The 15247-nt window shown below is 38.9% G+C and overlaps 1 protein-coding gene across 1 annotated transcript in view; it reads left to right on the top strand.

The window, feature by feature from the left end:
- OCA2 (OCA2 melanosomal transmembrane protein) overlaps positions 1-15247 on the top strand; it is a 283495-nt gene that overhangs the window by 104630 nt on the left and 163618 nt on the right. Inside the window, exons 10-13 of the mRNA XM_073327707.2 lie at positions 500-565; positions 2243-2299; positions 3579-3703; positions 11442-11580. Coding sequence (XP_073183808.2) covers positions 500-565; positions 2243-2299; positions 3579-3703; positions 11442-11580 — 387 coding nt within the window. The remainder of the gene's footprint in view (positions 1-499; positions 566-2242; positions 2300-3578; positions 3704-11441; positions 11581-15247) is intronic.

Below are 15247 nucleotides of genomic sequence, written 5' to 3'. Positions count from 1 at the left end.
GCCTTGGGGACACCATAGATGATAACACTCCCTCAGGGGGATAAATATTTTTATCTTCTTCCAGGCTCCTTAATTGACAATTAGCAAAAGTACCGTATATGACTTAGTAGTTCTTTCACTCTTTGCACTTATCCTTGTGACTACTTTTCTCTGAATTCCCTCCCAATTTGTCCACAGGTGAACCTGAATTGTCCTATTCTGTTAGCAGAAAGTAAAGTGAAGTGAAGTCTATAAACCAGTTTTCATTTATTTCTGTACAAGAGAAACAAACAAACTAAAAACCAAATGTAGGTGCTAGATAATGAGCCATTCAGACTGTCAGCATTTTCCAGAGATAATAGAAAAGAACCCCCTTTGGGTACATTGCAGAAACACTAATTAATTTGTATCACAGTTTATTTAAATAGTGCACTAATTAAGTGGAATTTTCAGTTCCATAACTAATCACTAGTTAGGTGATCCATAGGATTAACTGATAATTTTATTGTTTGATTTGCAGAGACCAAGCATGGTCAAAGTGGTGGAGTGGATTGATTATGAAACTCTGGCGCTGTTGTTTGGAATGGTAATTAAAATGTAACTTTTGCTCTAAAAGTGCTGGAATAATTGTAGTTGATGTCTAGCCATTTCTTTTTATTTGTTAACATCCTTTTAACTGAGAGTTGCTATGTTGAAAATTTGGCTTCTTTTGAGTGTTTAAAAACTGGAGGCACTCAAAAACTTGGAGAAAATGAGGCACTTTGGAAAATGTTGGTCTCTGTTTCTTCCCCTCATAAAATGGAGTGGTAACTAAAACTGTATAAATAACTGATTTTTTGATTTGCTGAGTCAAGATGGAATAACATTTCTTTTATTGGACCAACTTCTGTTGGTGCGAGAGACAAACTTTTGAGCTTGCACAGAACTCTTCTTCGGGTCAGAAGAAGATCAGAGTTCTTCTTCACGGCATTTTTTGGTTAGCTGGCAGCTCTGAAAAATTGAAAAAAAATGATTTGATCCAAAATGAATAGGAAAATCGCACAAAAATATTGGTGAATTTGTCCCCAGAATGAGCATTTTAAAGGACAAGAGCTGGAGGAGGAGTTCTCCTAATATCCTTTAGCCCAGAGTTTAGGGCGCTCACCTTGGATTTTAGAGACACAGGTTCAATTCCCCTCTCTGCCTGATGTGAATAGGGTTTTGAAATTGGGTGTTCCACATTGCAGGAGAACACCCTAGCTCCTGAAAAACATTTGTGTCTTTGTGAGAAAGTCACAAATATTTTTGGATCAACCAAAACTGCATTTTGGGGCAAATAAACTATTAATCCATTTTTTTTTGCCCATCTCTAGTGATAATACACCTCCCATTGAAAGGATTTTTGAGATCTATAAGTGAAAAAGCCTGCATACGTGCCAAGTGTTATCACTAAGACAAGATGGGTAATACATTTAATTGGGCCAACTTCTGTTGGTGAAAGAGACAAACTTTGGAAAGCATTATCACTCTCATTCCACTTGTTTATTTTATTTACACTAAACCTTCCTCAAACATACTTGACTAGAGAAAGTGATTTCCTTTGTCCTAATCAGTGTTCTGTTGTGAGCCTGAATGAGCAATTGGACAAAAGCATATACCTGGCTAGACTATAATAATATATCAATTATTTGTCCACCTCTACTCCTGTTAATCTATGTTGTCCCTTTTTGACTGAAATATGCTAAGGTATCATAAATAGACAAAATCCAGTGCCATCTACATCTGTTGCCATCTATGAATTTTAATGACTTTCTGCATCCAAAAAGACTGGGGGACCAGGCAATCTCCCAGAAATATGGAAAAATTTAAATAATCTTAGGGAGTTGATGTCTTCTAGACTCTATAGAGCATTGCTGAAGAAAACAATTGTAAACTAATGACCACTTTTGATTAGCGAGAAGGGCAGAGATATTTGTAACGTGTGGTGCCTACCAAGTAATTAGGAGTGAAATTCACACCTCTAGGGAGGCCTGCACAAGGTCTATGCACCCCTGTCATTCTGAATAGGACCACGGCCCTACTGCACAGATGTAAATTTTACCATAAATGCCAGTAATAGAAATCTGACTTCTGATGCGTGGCACCCTGATTTATGGCTGATGTCCTCTCCAAAAACAGGACCAAAATTGTGGCAGAGATGCAGGACTCCTGGTTAAAGCAACAAACCAAACCATTCACTTTTTTATGTAAATAATTCCATCCTTATTTCTTTCTTTTTCTGTAGATGCTTTTAGTGGCCATATTTTCAGAAACTGGATTTTTTGATTACTGTGCAGTAAAGGTAGGTTTATTGTGACATCTTGCATTTAAATTCTTTAGAATACTGTATTTATATTACTGCAGCACTCTTACATATTTATTGAACTAATAAAACTGCTGTTTAGTCAAAACTATTAGACTAAATGCTACATTTAAAAACATTTATGTAAGGACAATTTACATTTGTCATACTACAAAGTATAGTGGTCAATTTTTAATTTTTTAAGAAGCTAAGTGTTGAGAAAGCATTTTAAGAAATGATATTTTTATAAGTTAAGGCCACAGACCCTGATTCAGTAGGGTACTTAAGCACATGCATAATTTTAAGCATGTGAGTAGCCCCATTAGGGTGACCAGATGTCCTGATTTTATAGGGACAGTCACTATATTTGGGGCTTTGTCTTATATAGGCACCTGTTACCTCCCATCCCTTGTCCCAATTTTTCACACTTGCTATCCGATCACCCTAAGTCCCATTGACCTCCTATTGACTGTGTGCAATGGAGCTGGGCTACATGCATACTCGACCGTGTCCAGTCCAGAGGACAGAAGAGAGGAGGTGGGGTTGGGCCACTGAGTTTATGTTTATATATGATTAACGGCCACAGACCTTTGTGTAAGGGTTGAACCAAAGACTCAGCTGTTATTCTATGTGAACAGAATGGGAGCATGGGGTGCACAGCCCATGGGTTGGGAGAATAAATTCAGTACTCAGTCATCCCATACATAATTTCCTGTGTAAAGCTTGTTTACTTAGATTGTATTCAAGGGAGTGAATTTCCATATGAATATTAAAGCAGGAATGCAGGATTTGAAGTTAAAGCAAGAGAAAACAGGAAACCTGGATTCTCTTCCTGGTTCTGCCACAGATTCCCTGTGTACCTTTAGCAAATCACTTACTCTTTCTGTACCTATTTCCTCATCTGTAAAACAGAAATATTTTCCTACCTCCCTAGAGTAGTTTGTAGCTAAATTAATTAATGTTTGAAAAGCATACTGAAATCCTTGGATGGCAGGCCCTAAAGAGGTGACTAGTATAAAAAATATCAGGGGGTAGCCGTGTTAGTCTGTAACCACAAAAATTTCACTCCATGCATCTGAAGAAGTGGGTTTTTTACCCACGAAAGCTTATGCCCAAATAAATCTGTTAGTCTTTAAGGTGCCACCAGACTCCTAGTATAACAAATGTTCCCCAGACATTGTTGCACCGTCTTTTATAAAGTTGTTCATTGGTCATTTCTGAAAATGAAACTGATATGTTCCATGCCTTTATGCCATTGCTATTTGTTTGGTTTTATTAGGCTTACCAACTGTCTAGAGGCAGAGTGTGGGCCATGATTATCATTCTGTGTCTTATTGCTGCAATTCTTTCTGCATTTTTGGACAACGTTACCACAATGCTTCTCTTTACTCCAGTAACCATAAGGTATTTTATGTTTTGCCTTTGGCGTTAGTTGGTTATAGCTACCAATTGCTAGTTGGTGTGTGTCAAAATCATATTTGAGATGTTTGTTCAGCAGTTTGAATGGACCCCAAATGCTCTGACTGTAATTAGTATCTAGAGCTACAACTTTTAAAGAGTTCAGCTTCCATATCTTCATGTGTCAGTTGTGAGCACAAGTCCAAGTACTTATAGATTTAACTATCTCTGCAATTAAGTAGGTACAGATGCAAGTACTCTGAGTTGTGCCCACATTTTAATTGTAATTGCAAATTGCACAACCCATTTAATTCTGGGCTCAAATTGCTCTTGCAAACAGGGGTGCTGGAATTTTTGAAAAAAATAACCCAAACCCAAAACCTCTGTTCCTTCATGTACAGACTACTGTTTATGTACAATTTTGCCTCCTAATGGATGATTTAAAGAAATTATAATCCCTGCTAATACTACTGGCAATTATTCTGTACTGAAGAAACCTTTTTGGAATAGAAGACTCTGAATTCTATTCTTCTTGATCTCCATGAAGTGGATACAAGCCCAGGTTAATTTCATATTTCTAGATTAATCATAATTTGTTTATTAAAACAGTGACTTTAGTTACAGTAGCTTTCTGGAAACTGCATGTGATTTGTAATTACATTTAGCCCATGTGATTATAAATCACTCTTTGGCCTGGATTTAACCTACATTCAACCTAGTAAATCCAGTTAATCCAGTTTAGTTTAAAAAAAACAAAACAAAACTGGTGTGGGGAAGATGGTTTTAAATATGGCATTGGGTGATGTAACACTTGCAGTCTTTATCATATTCAAATGTATAGAATTGTATGAAGATGTGCGGCCCATTAAAATGTAGTTTACAGCAGAAAAGGTCTGTTTTGCAAGTGGAATTTATTACAGGCTGGGAAACAGCTGGTGAATGAAAGCTCCATTTGTTTGCTGTATGATTATATTTTAAACATCATATCACTTTTACTCAAACAGTATTTTTATCACTTACAGTAGGTAAAAATGAGATGGTTAAACAAGCTTCTCCAATTATGTTGCAGAATATTTGGAATTAAATAAAATGGAATTGGTAATGGATTGAAATCCTAAAAGTCTACACGTTCTGAACCATTGTTTACATATAATACTAGAGTAGCATTTATTCTGTTTTATACTAATCCTATATCCAGTGTTATAAAATTGTAACATCAGCATATGAGAGAATCTTTTATTTGAATTACTATCAGTTGTACTTCTAAACTAGAAAAATCACAATAATTTCTACTCTAATGGTTATTCTAAAAATATAAGGTTATTATGTATGTGTATATTTCTGAAAATCTCATGCTACGGGTCATTCTTTTTATCCCATTGTTGTTCTCCTTAGTCCTTACCTATAATTTCCAAGTGCTATTTTACACTGTTATTACCATGGAGATGAAGCTAACAGAGAAGTCTACTGATTCCATGACAATAAGGATTCAGACTTTTATCAGTGAGGCATAAAATGTGATGTTCTGTTCTTGTCACATTTTGTGGTAAATTGTTTTTAGAAATAATTCAATAAATAACCTTCTTTAGCTATAACTTATTTTAAAACATATTTTGAATGTCAAGACACTTTGATTTGCAATGTTTTACAAAATTGTCTGTTTATATGGGAAATTGAAAATCTTGGATAAGTGAACTATAACGGTTTAATCCTACAGTTCAGGTAAACATTTTTTAATGATCCCTCGCAGCTTCGCTTTTATAGACTACAGTAAGCATTCTTTTTGCAAAGTTTATCTATGCCGCATCAAGAAAGAACAGTAAAGGAGCACTAAAGTTGTACAGCTATGCACTCAGAAGTCAAGGAATGACTTGTGCAACTGCATTTCAATGAATTATAGAATCATAGGACTGGAAGGGACCTCAAGAGGTCCTCTAGTCCAGTCCCCTGCACTCATGGCAGGACTAAGTATTGTCTAAACCATTCCTGAAAGGTGTTTATCTAACCTGCTCTTAACAGTCTCCAATGATGGAGATTGCACAACCTCCCTAGGTAATTTATTCCAGTGCTTAACCAGCCTGACAGCTCGGAAGTTTTTCCTCATGTCCAACCTAAACCTCCCTTGCTGCAATTTAAACCCATTGCTTCTTGTCCTATCCTCAGAGGTTAAGGAGAACAATTTTTCTCCCCACTCCTCGTAACAACCTTTTATGTACTTGAAAATTGTTATCGTGTCCCCTCTGTCTTCTCGTCTCCAGACTAAATAAACCCAGTTTTTTCAATCTTCCCCTCATAGGTCACGGTTTTTATCCCTTTAATCGTTTTTTTGCTCTCCTTTGGACTCTTTCCAGTTTGTCCTTGAAGTGTGGCATGCAGAGCTGGACACTATACTCCAGTTGAGGCCTAATCAGCGCAGAATAGAGCAGAAGAATTACTTCTCATGTCTTGCTTACAACACTCCTGCTAATACATCACAGAATGATGTTTGCTTTTTTTTGCAACAGTGTTACACTGTTCACTCATATTTAGCTTGTGATCCACTATTACTTCCCAGATCCTTTTCTGCAGTACTCCTTCCTAAGCAGTCATTTCCCATTTTGAATGATTGTTTCTTCCTATGTGGAGTACTTTGCATTTGTCCTTAATTAATTTCATCCCATTTACTTTATACAATTTCTCCAGTTTGTCCAGATCATTTTGAATTTTAATCCTATCCTCAAAAGCACTTGCAACCCCTTTCATGTTGGTATCGTGTGCAAACTTCATAAGTCTGTTCTTTATGTCATTAAGTAATTGATGAAGATATTGAACAGAACTGGACCCAGAACTGATCCCTGTGGGACCCCACTCGATCTGTCCTTTCAGCCTGACTGTAAACCACTCATAACTACTCTCTGGGAATGGTTTTCCAACAAGTTATGCACCCACCTTATAGTAGCTACATCTAAGTTGTATTTCCCTAGTTTGTTCATGAGACAGTATCAAAAGCCTTACTAAAGTCAAGATATACCACATCTACTGCTTCCCCCCCTCTCTACAAGGCTTGTCACCCTGTCAAAGAAAGCTAATAAGTTGGTTTGACACGATTTGTTCTTGACAAATCCATGCTGTCTGTTACTTATCATCTTATTATCTTCTAGGTGTCTGCAAACTGATCGCTTAGTTATTGGATGTCCTGAATATCTTTGGGAATCAGTATTCCTAAATATTTCATGTAAAAGAAATGCCATTGAAAGTCCCAATTTGAGAAAAGGCCTTTGTGGGCATATTGGTTAATTCCTAAGATTTCTGATTTACCCCCAATTAATTTTATATCCTGAGAGGAGTTCAACTTTATTAATAGTGGTTAGTAGGTTAGGAATGGTAGCCTTGGGCTTAGATATAAATACGGCATTCACATAGAGAGTAATTTTGTGCTTGGTTTGGACCACCCTGATACCATGAATATGTTGATTTACTCTGATGGCAACAGTCAAAGTTTCTAGAGCTAAATCAAACAGAAGAAGTGAAAGGGGGCAGCCTTGCCTCATACCTCGCTGAAATGGAAATGGGGTGGAAATAATACTATTAGTAACTACCCTAAAAGTTGGGTTAGAGTATAAAACCTTAATCCAAGCAATACATTCTTTATCAAACCCAAATTTTGCTAACACATGCAAAAGATAGTCGCAGGCTATGCGGTCAAAAGCCTTTTTGGCATTTGAAGAAATGCCAGCTAAGGGTTCCTCAGACTCTCTCAAAGCAGCAATAATATCAATCAGTTGATGCAAATTATCTGAGCCAGGTCTATTATGAAGGAAACACACCTGATTTATGTGTAAACTTTAGCTAAAATCTGAGTGTCACAATTGATTAAAGAAACTGGCCTGTAATTACTACATAGTTCAAGGTCTTCCCCAGGTTTAGGAATAACTGAAACTGCAGCTTCTCTTCCAGTAGGCAGGAGAGGTTGCTCTTTCTTGGCCTCACTGAACATATTCAAAAATATAGGTATTAAAGTTTCAGAGAACTTTTTGTGAAATTCAGTCGAGATCTGATCTGCACCAGGAGTCTTTCCAACCTTCATTTCTTTTATAGCCTGAGCCAGTTCCATGATTTCTAGAGGAGCATCTAATAGTTCCTTCTGCGAGTCAGAGAGCGGTGGCAGAGACAATCCAATAAAACTGTTATCTAGGGCATCTTTACTGATTCGCTCTTCAGCTAAACATATTTTTAAATAAAACTGTTGACATTGTTTATTAATATTGGAATGTACTGTATATAATTTGTTACTACTATTGTGAATAACAGCAATCGTATTTCTGTTAGTCTTTTCCTTAAGTCTGCATGCAGCAGCTTGCCATCTCTCTCAACAGATTCCCAGTAGCTTTGCTTCAGACAGAATAAGGCAAACTCAGCTTGTTGGGACAGAAGTTTGTTGATTTCATATTTTAGATTAATGAAGATTCTGAGTTTCTGGGGCGGAGGCAGGAAGCATAGTGTACTGTGGAGCCCTTAATTTCCTTCACCACAGTATAAACTCTGTGTTCTCTCCATTTTGTTTTGAAGATGGTCTAAGAGATGATACAGCCTCTGATGAAGGCTTTAAAGCACAGGCGATGTGTGTGTGGGGGCACACGGGGTCACATGACCCCCAGATTTCCACTGGGCTGAGCACGGCTGAAGGGATGTGCCTGGGAAAGGCACCCGCAGGGAGCCCCGCCAAGTGGTGCCCAGAGTAGGGAAGTAAGACTGGGCTGGCAGCGCAGATCCCTGCCTGTGAGGATTCGGGGAAACCTGCTGAGTCTCATTCCTTCCTTGCTGGCAGCTGCAGTTACCTACTTGTATGTGTCTGGACTAGCCTGCCTGGGATGTGCAGAAGAGCTCAGGGAATCAGCTGGGGCAATGGAGAGAGAGGCAGTGGGGCCTGGGGAGCTGAACTGGGCGTGGGAGGCTGGGGAGAGGAAGCAGGGGCCAGTGGAAGTAAATTGATGATAACCCTTTAACTCTTCAATCTCAATGAGAGAGAGAAAAAATTAAAGGAACTAACATATCAGTATCAAGTAGCACCCATCAACTTGTTTGGAACAGCCATATCAGATCTGAGAGAGCAATACATAAATTCCATAAGATCAGATCCTGGCATACATGTCCCTTCTTGTGACGGAGGAGTCTGTAGATTTTTTGAGATAGTTTTCTGCCTTCTGAGGGGAACTGAATAATGCTATCTTCTTGCCATTCTTAATATGGAGTGTTGCCAGGTATTTAATAATATACTTCAAGGACATCCGCCTAGCCAATTGTTTCACTTTGTTAACAGCTACCCTCACTGCAACCACATCATGGGCATAATCTTGAAAGAGCAGTATTTTAATTGCTGGTTCTCCCCATAACATCTCCTTTTTTAATCTGGATTTCTTCAGTATAAGCTCCCTAGTGGTTAACTTCTAGAACTTCACAATCAATGTTCTAGGCCAATCTTCTGGAGCTGGCTTGGGGGCAAGGGCCCGGTGTGCTCACTCTATATCAAAACAAAAATCTACTGGCAGATCCAACAACGTGGCAGTTTAGGGACAAATTCAGAGGATTTACCTTTCTCAATTCCCTCAGGCATACCCACAATCTTGATGTTACATCATTGTGAGTGGCTTTCCAGATCAATTAGCTTGGTCTTAATAGTCTTGATATCATTACAGTTCTTCAGAACCTGTAATTAGTAGTTCTTTGAAATCATCTTCCACTTCAGAAGTTCTGTCTTCAGCTTCTCCCATCAAGCTGGATAGAGCATGCACTCTGAATCTCAGTCATGTTGATCTGCAGGGTGGAAACTGTAGATTTAATTTCAATGGTATCTGCAGCCACCTGTTGTAGTGCAGCCACCAGCTGTGTTCGAGCTCAGACACCATTTTGTCTGTACAAGTGCGTGAGGCAGATTTCCTCCGTCTTTGTGGATCTGGAGAGGATGACGCAGAGCTAGAGGGCATCTTGTGGGTTTCAGTAGTCAGGCCCAATATTCCTTGAGGTTGGAGGGGCGGTGGGTTAGGCGATGATGTTTGGGGATACCCCATGGGTGCTTCAGAGCTCAAGCAATCTGAATCCCCTTGGGTCACAGTGCCCTCTGGTATCACCCAGACACAAATTTTTAACACTAAGGGTAATTCTGTATCTCTTAGGCACTTAGATTGCTTATGGGGAGGGAAGTACTATTATCCCTATTTTAAAGATGGGGAACAGGCGCACAGAGATTGTTACTTGCCCATGGTCACATGGGATGTCTGAGGTAGAGCAGGGAACTGAACCTGGTCTCCAAAGTCCCAGGCTAGCACCATAACCACTGGACCATCCTTCCTCTCTTCCTCTAATTCACCGCTGGAACAACTTATCTCACGTGATCCATTTTCTGTCATTTGAACTCTTTGCATCAAAATAGGAGGTCTTTCTGAAAAAAGATACTGTAGTTTATGGGCACAGTTACTTGTTAAAATTCTGTGCTTGTATATTCAGGAGATCAGACTAGATGAGTATGATCTTAAAATCTGAGATTCACTTAAACAGAAACAGCTTTAAACACATGCTTAAATCCATCCCTATTCAGCAAATCATGTAAGCATGTGCTTAAATGCCTTTGAAATCAAAGGTATGTCTACAGTGAATTTGGGAAGTGTGATTCTGAGCTCAGGTGAACAGATTTGTGGTAGCTCAGCTTGAGCTAGAATTCTAAAAATAACAGCATGGATGTTGCAGTAAAGATGGTGGCTCAGGCTTGCTGCTCAAGCTTAAACCCATAGGACTGGGTGGACTTGAGTGGCTAACCTGACATGGCACCAGTGCCACAAAGTCCACCTTGTTATTTTTAGAGTATTATCTCAAGCTGAGCTGGCATGAGTCTGTCCACCTGTGCTGGGAATCACACCTCCCAGATGTGGTGATGCTGTACCCTGTGAGGCTTAAGGATGTGCTTAACATTAAGTTGTACCTAAGTGCTTTGCTGAATTGGGGCCTAAGACTTTGACGCAGGAAAGCATTTAAGCACATGCAAGTCCATCTCTGTTCAGTTATGCACTTAGACATATGCTTAACTTTAAGCACAAAATGGCTTAGCACATGCTTAAAGTCATGCACGTGTTTAAGGGCTTTCCTGAATAAGGCCTTTAGTGAACAGACTGTGCAAAATGTACTGTGTACACACAGCATGATTTTAATGGACCATAGCTTGATAAACTCATTCTAATGTTCTGAGATACTTCTCACTGACAGCGATTTCTTTACAAATTGCTTAATATCTATAATCAGCTGTTCTGCAGCTAGTGAAGTTAAAAAAATGCATGCATGCATGCAGAAAGTGTATTTTCTACTTTCCTTGTACTAAAAAATTGCTGAAATGCTCCTGCTCAACCTTAAAAGAAATAGTTATGGGCAGAGACCACACTTTGCAAATTCTAGCCTGAAAATTAAATGTGTTAGAAAGTTATATAGCATGGGGAAGGGTTGTTAAAATGGGAAGGCTCATGTAACTTTAACTATAATTCAACTGTTGTAATGATTTGCTACTTTTAATATTGTTTTTAAAATATGTATTTTGAATGCAGTAGCCATTGCAGTATATTGTAAAATATAAGTATTAATTATGAAAGGTCAAGTTTTAACCTTTGTTCAACAGTTTGGAGTTTCTGACACAAGTGCTAAGTTTTATAAATCATTTAAGGTTTGAGGCAATTTAATCAAAGGTTAAGGAGCTGATTTCATTTTCTTATGTATGCCGCAGGTTATGCGAGGTACTTAATCTTGATCCTAGACATGTCCTGATTGCAGAAGTAATTTTCACAAATATTGGAGGGGCTGCCACAGCTGTCGGGGATCCACCAAATGTGATTATTGTTTCAAAACAGGAAGTGAGGAAGGCGGTATGTATTGTAATCCATTGTGTTACTAAAAATATGTGCAGATATGGGTTTATTCAGTAGTTTAGACCTTTTCCTCCCACAAACATACATATAAGGAAACAAAATACACCTATTCTCTTCTGCTATTTTATCGTTAGTGCTGTTGGGTAGAGCTGGGTGAATTTTTTCAAACTAGAAACGTGTCGAACAATGGCCTTATTTCAGAAACAATTTTGTCCCCTCCACATTTTTGTTGTAATCCAAAAAGGAACCCACCTGCCATTTTGGGGGTATTTTTTACCCATCCCCTTTTTCAGGGGCAAAATGGAAAAAGGAAGGAAGGGAAAAAAAGGGCAGAGGCAGGTGAGAAAATTGCTTGGGTTTTCAGTGAAGATTTCCCCCCAAAATTTCAAGTAAACAAACAAAGAAACAAATACCTTATAGAACAAAAGTGATTTTGAAATTTTTGAAACTTTTCACAAAAGAAGCTTTACTATATTTCAGTCAGCGCTGCTGTTGGATAGTGCAAACTATAAGACTGCTTTGCCTAGTGTAGGATCTAGCACAGAATTGCAAGCCTCAGGTGTGGTCAATTATTGTATACTTTTATTGAAGACACAGAGAACAGGCGACTCCCCCCCACAGCTTAGGACTCAGCTTGCTGCTAGCCCCTACCCAGAGTACAATGGCTTCAGAGGTTTTAACTTCCAGCCCAAAGCTCCAGTATTAAGAATATGTGTTTCATTTTGCTGGCTAAGTGAGGTCAATGAGAAAAGTAATATGATCTATGGTGTACTGCACAGTAGGAGCTCCAGGCATTTGATCTTGGAACTTCTTTATTCACAGCCTCCCCTTGGCTGCAGATGCCTCTTCCTTCCTTTGAGGGTGTGTAGGGCCCCTGCTCTCAGGCTTTTAGATTCTGGGAAGAGCTGAGAGTCATGTGGTTCTTCTGTATTTCCCATTATATCTCCCTTTGTTGAGAAAGAGGAGCCCCACTGGCCTCCCACATTTGTTTTGTAAGTGGAGAGTCACAGCTCCTTAGCCCCCCTCATCGTGCTCTTTTCTAACGCTCTCTCCTTCCTCTTGGGAGGGGGAGAGATTACCTCTCTGCTCACTCTGATTACTACAGTCTTTTGGGAAGTGGGGAGACAGGTATATCCTCAGCATGCTCTCTCTCTCTCTCTCTGAGGAACTTGGTGTTTTGAAGCAACAGGAGAAGGGTCTTCTCTTCAGTGGCTGAGGCCCCCATTGGCCCTAGCCCTGTGATGATGCAGGTGTCTGTGTGGGTGGTTTGGTTGTTAATGACATTCATAGTGTCTGCATCCATGGGATATAGTACTAGGCTAGCCCCCATGACTTACCCAAGCCCTCCACAGAGTAGTGTAGAGCCATATCGCTGGATGCAGACACTGTGAATGTCATTAACAACCACCGCACCCAGGCGGACTCCTACATCATCACAGGGCCAGAGTAATGTGGAGCTCAGAGAGGGATTCTAAACAATATGAAAGGAACTATCCCTTCCAGAGCTCCCTCAGGGGTGGAGTGGTTCTGCCTACAGTAAGCGGCACTCTCTAGCCCATAGTTTATTTGGTAAAAAAAACCTCTAAAAATGTGTACATGATACTCTTTGCTGTGGCCAAGCCTTATAAATCCAGAATAACTTTGCAAACTTAAATAAAGAAATATCACATAGTATACTGCTTATAGTGTCAAAATAAACATTGCAGAGTAGAGAGGGAATTGTTACATAAAGCTCTAACTTTAAATTGGTTGTGTATAGCTCTTAATTATCAATTATGTCAATGTTGCTATACCTATAAGGTCTGTTCTAATTAACTGGAGTGTTCTTAAGGAGGATAACAGTGTACATTTTGAGAAACATCTTTCAAAGCCATAGTATTTAATAGATGAAGTTTATCTTCAAAAACATCTGAAATGTATTAGTAGAAAATCACAGTCATTAACAACTTTGGCCTGTAATGTTCCTGGTATTCATTGGGTGGTGACTTTCGGAGTTAAATTACACATTTGCACATGTGCAACTATTCAGGCCATCTACTATAAATGAGAGTAATTTGTATCCGTCATGAACTGCATTTTCTCAAATATTCAGAAAGTCGATAAAAGTTTAACATTATAAATGAGGAAAATATTTAAGCAACCAAATTCAAGGACAATAATGTATTTTTTTTGGAGAGTATTTTGATAATTTTAGGAAGACCCAGGTTTCTAAATGCCTACTGTATGTGATATCTTAGCAAATTCTGCATTAATGACTCCAGCTTAAACAAAAATATTGAAAAACTATTCAAACAGTTTAACTTTTTGGATTGTTTTTAAATCTATATCATATTCGTGAAATTAAGACTTAGGGTAAATTAATGACGGCAATCCTGCAAAGCCTTATGGGAGTAATTCTTATCCCTTTTTGTAGTCTCTCAGCAGTCATAATTACTTATGTGAGTCAGGTTTATAGGATCAAGCCCAAGAATCTTCCTAAAAAGTTTAGAACTTGTATACTATATTTGTACCAAGTAAATGTGTTATCTTTTAATAAGTATTTTAATATAAAAAATCCCCAAACATAGTAATTTAAGCCACTTTCATGTAATGTTACTGAAACTTTTAAAATTAATATTTTATTTCTATATTTTCCAAACAGCCCCTCCTTCTTCTGTCATCAGTAGCATAGACTCAGTGTTGTCACTGTAGAGACTTCCTTGATATTTTCAATGAAATTTCTCTATCTACCAGTTTTGCATTTCCTTTTGAGTCACTTCTGAGAGAATGATTAATGCCTCTATTGTCCAATCCACGGAGAGCTTACACAAGTACGCCCAGCATATTGTTGTTACTGTCTAAACAGTAACAATATTACAGCTTTGCAATAATTACTTTTTTCTCTCACGTGGAGATCAATTAGGAAACCTCTGAGATGTTTATGGCTAAGTTTTTATTTTATATATGTGCAAATGGTACACGAAAGTGAGAAACTCTCAGAATCCTCCATGCCACTGAGACTGTGAAAATACAGGCTCTTTCTGAACTGGGGTTGATTTCAGTGGAGCTGCTCACATTCTTAAAATTACATGTCTAAGTGCTTTCCTGCACCAGGACCACATGTGTTTGTAGCTTAGTGTGTGTGGATTTAGCAGGAAGCAGAGCTGTTTAATAGATTAAACATAGGGCCAGAAACTTGTGAGTTAGATTCCTGGCTATGCCAGTAAGGGCATATCTGTATGAAGAGTTAGTGCACAGCAGGGTGCAGTGCAAGGCACTCCAGCATGCCTTGCACTAACTGTCCGTGTGGACCCTTCTGCTGGGCACTAATGGTTCCCTAGGGTGCTTTCCATACTGCTGTAGGTCAGTGTGCACTGGGGAACTGTTAGTGCTCAGCAGCAGGGTTCACAGAGAGAGTTAGTGAGTGGCACGCTGGAGTGCTATAGATTTACACGCCAGCTTGCTGCGCACTAACTTGCTTCTTTGATGCATGATGTTAACAGGAAGGGAATTAAAGTGGAAAAGAATGGAAGGGAGGGGATCCAGCACAAAAAATTTCCCCTTCCATAGAGCTGAGAATCCATTGCCTGGCGCCTTGTGCAGCCATTTCAAAGTGGGCATATAACGCTAGAATTCTGATCGGGTAGCATTTTGTACTCACTCTGCACAGGTATGAATGACTACA

The sequence above is a fragment of the Lepidochelys kempii genome, chromosome 1 (assembly GCF_965140285.1).
Source record: "Lepidochelys kempii isolate rLepKem1 chromosome 1, rLepKem1.hap1, whole genome shotgun sequence".
Lineage (NCBI taxonomy): Eukaryota > Metazoa > Chordata > Testudines > Cheloniidae > Lepidochelys > Lepidochelys kempii.
Note: the sequence above shows the minus strand (reverse complement) of the source record. Positions and strands in the feature narration are given on the sequence as shown.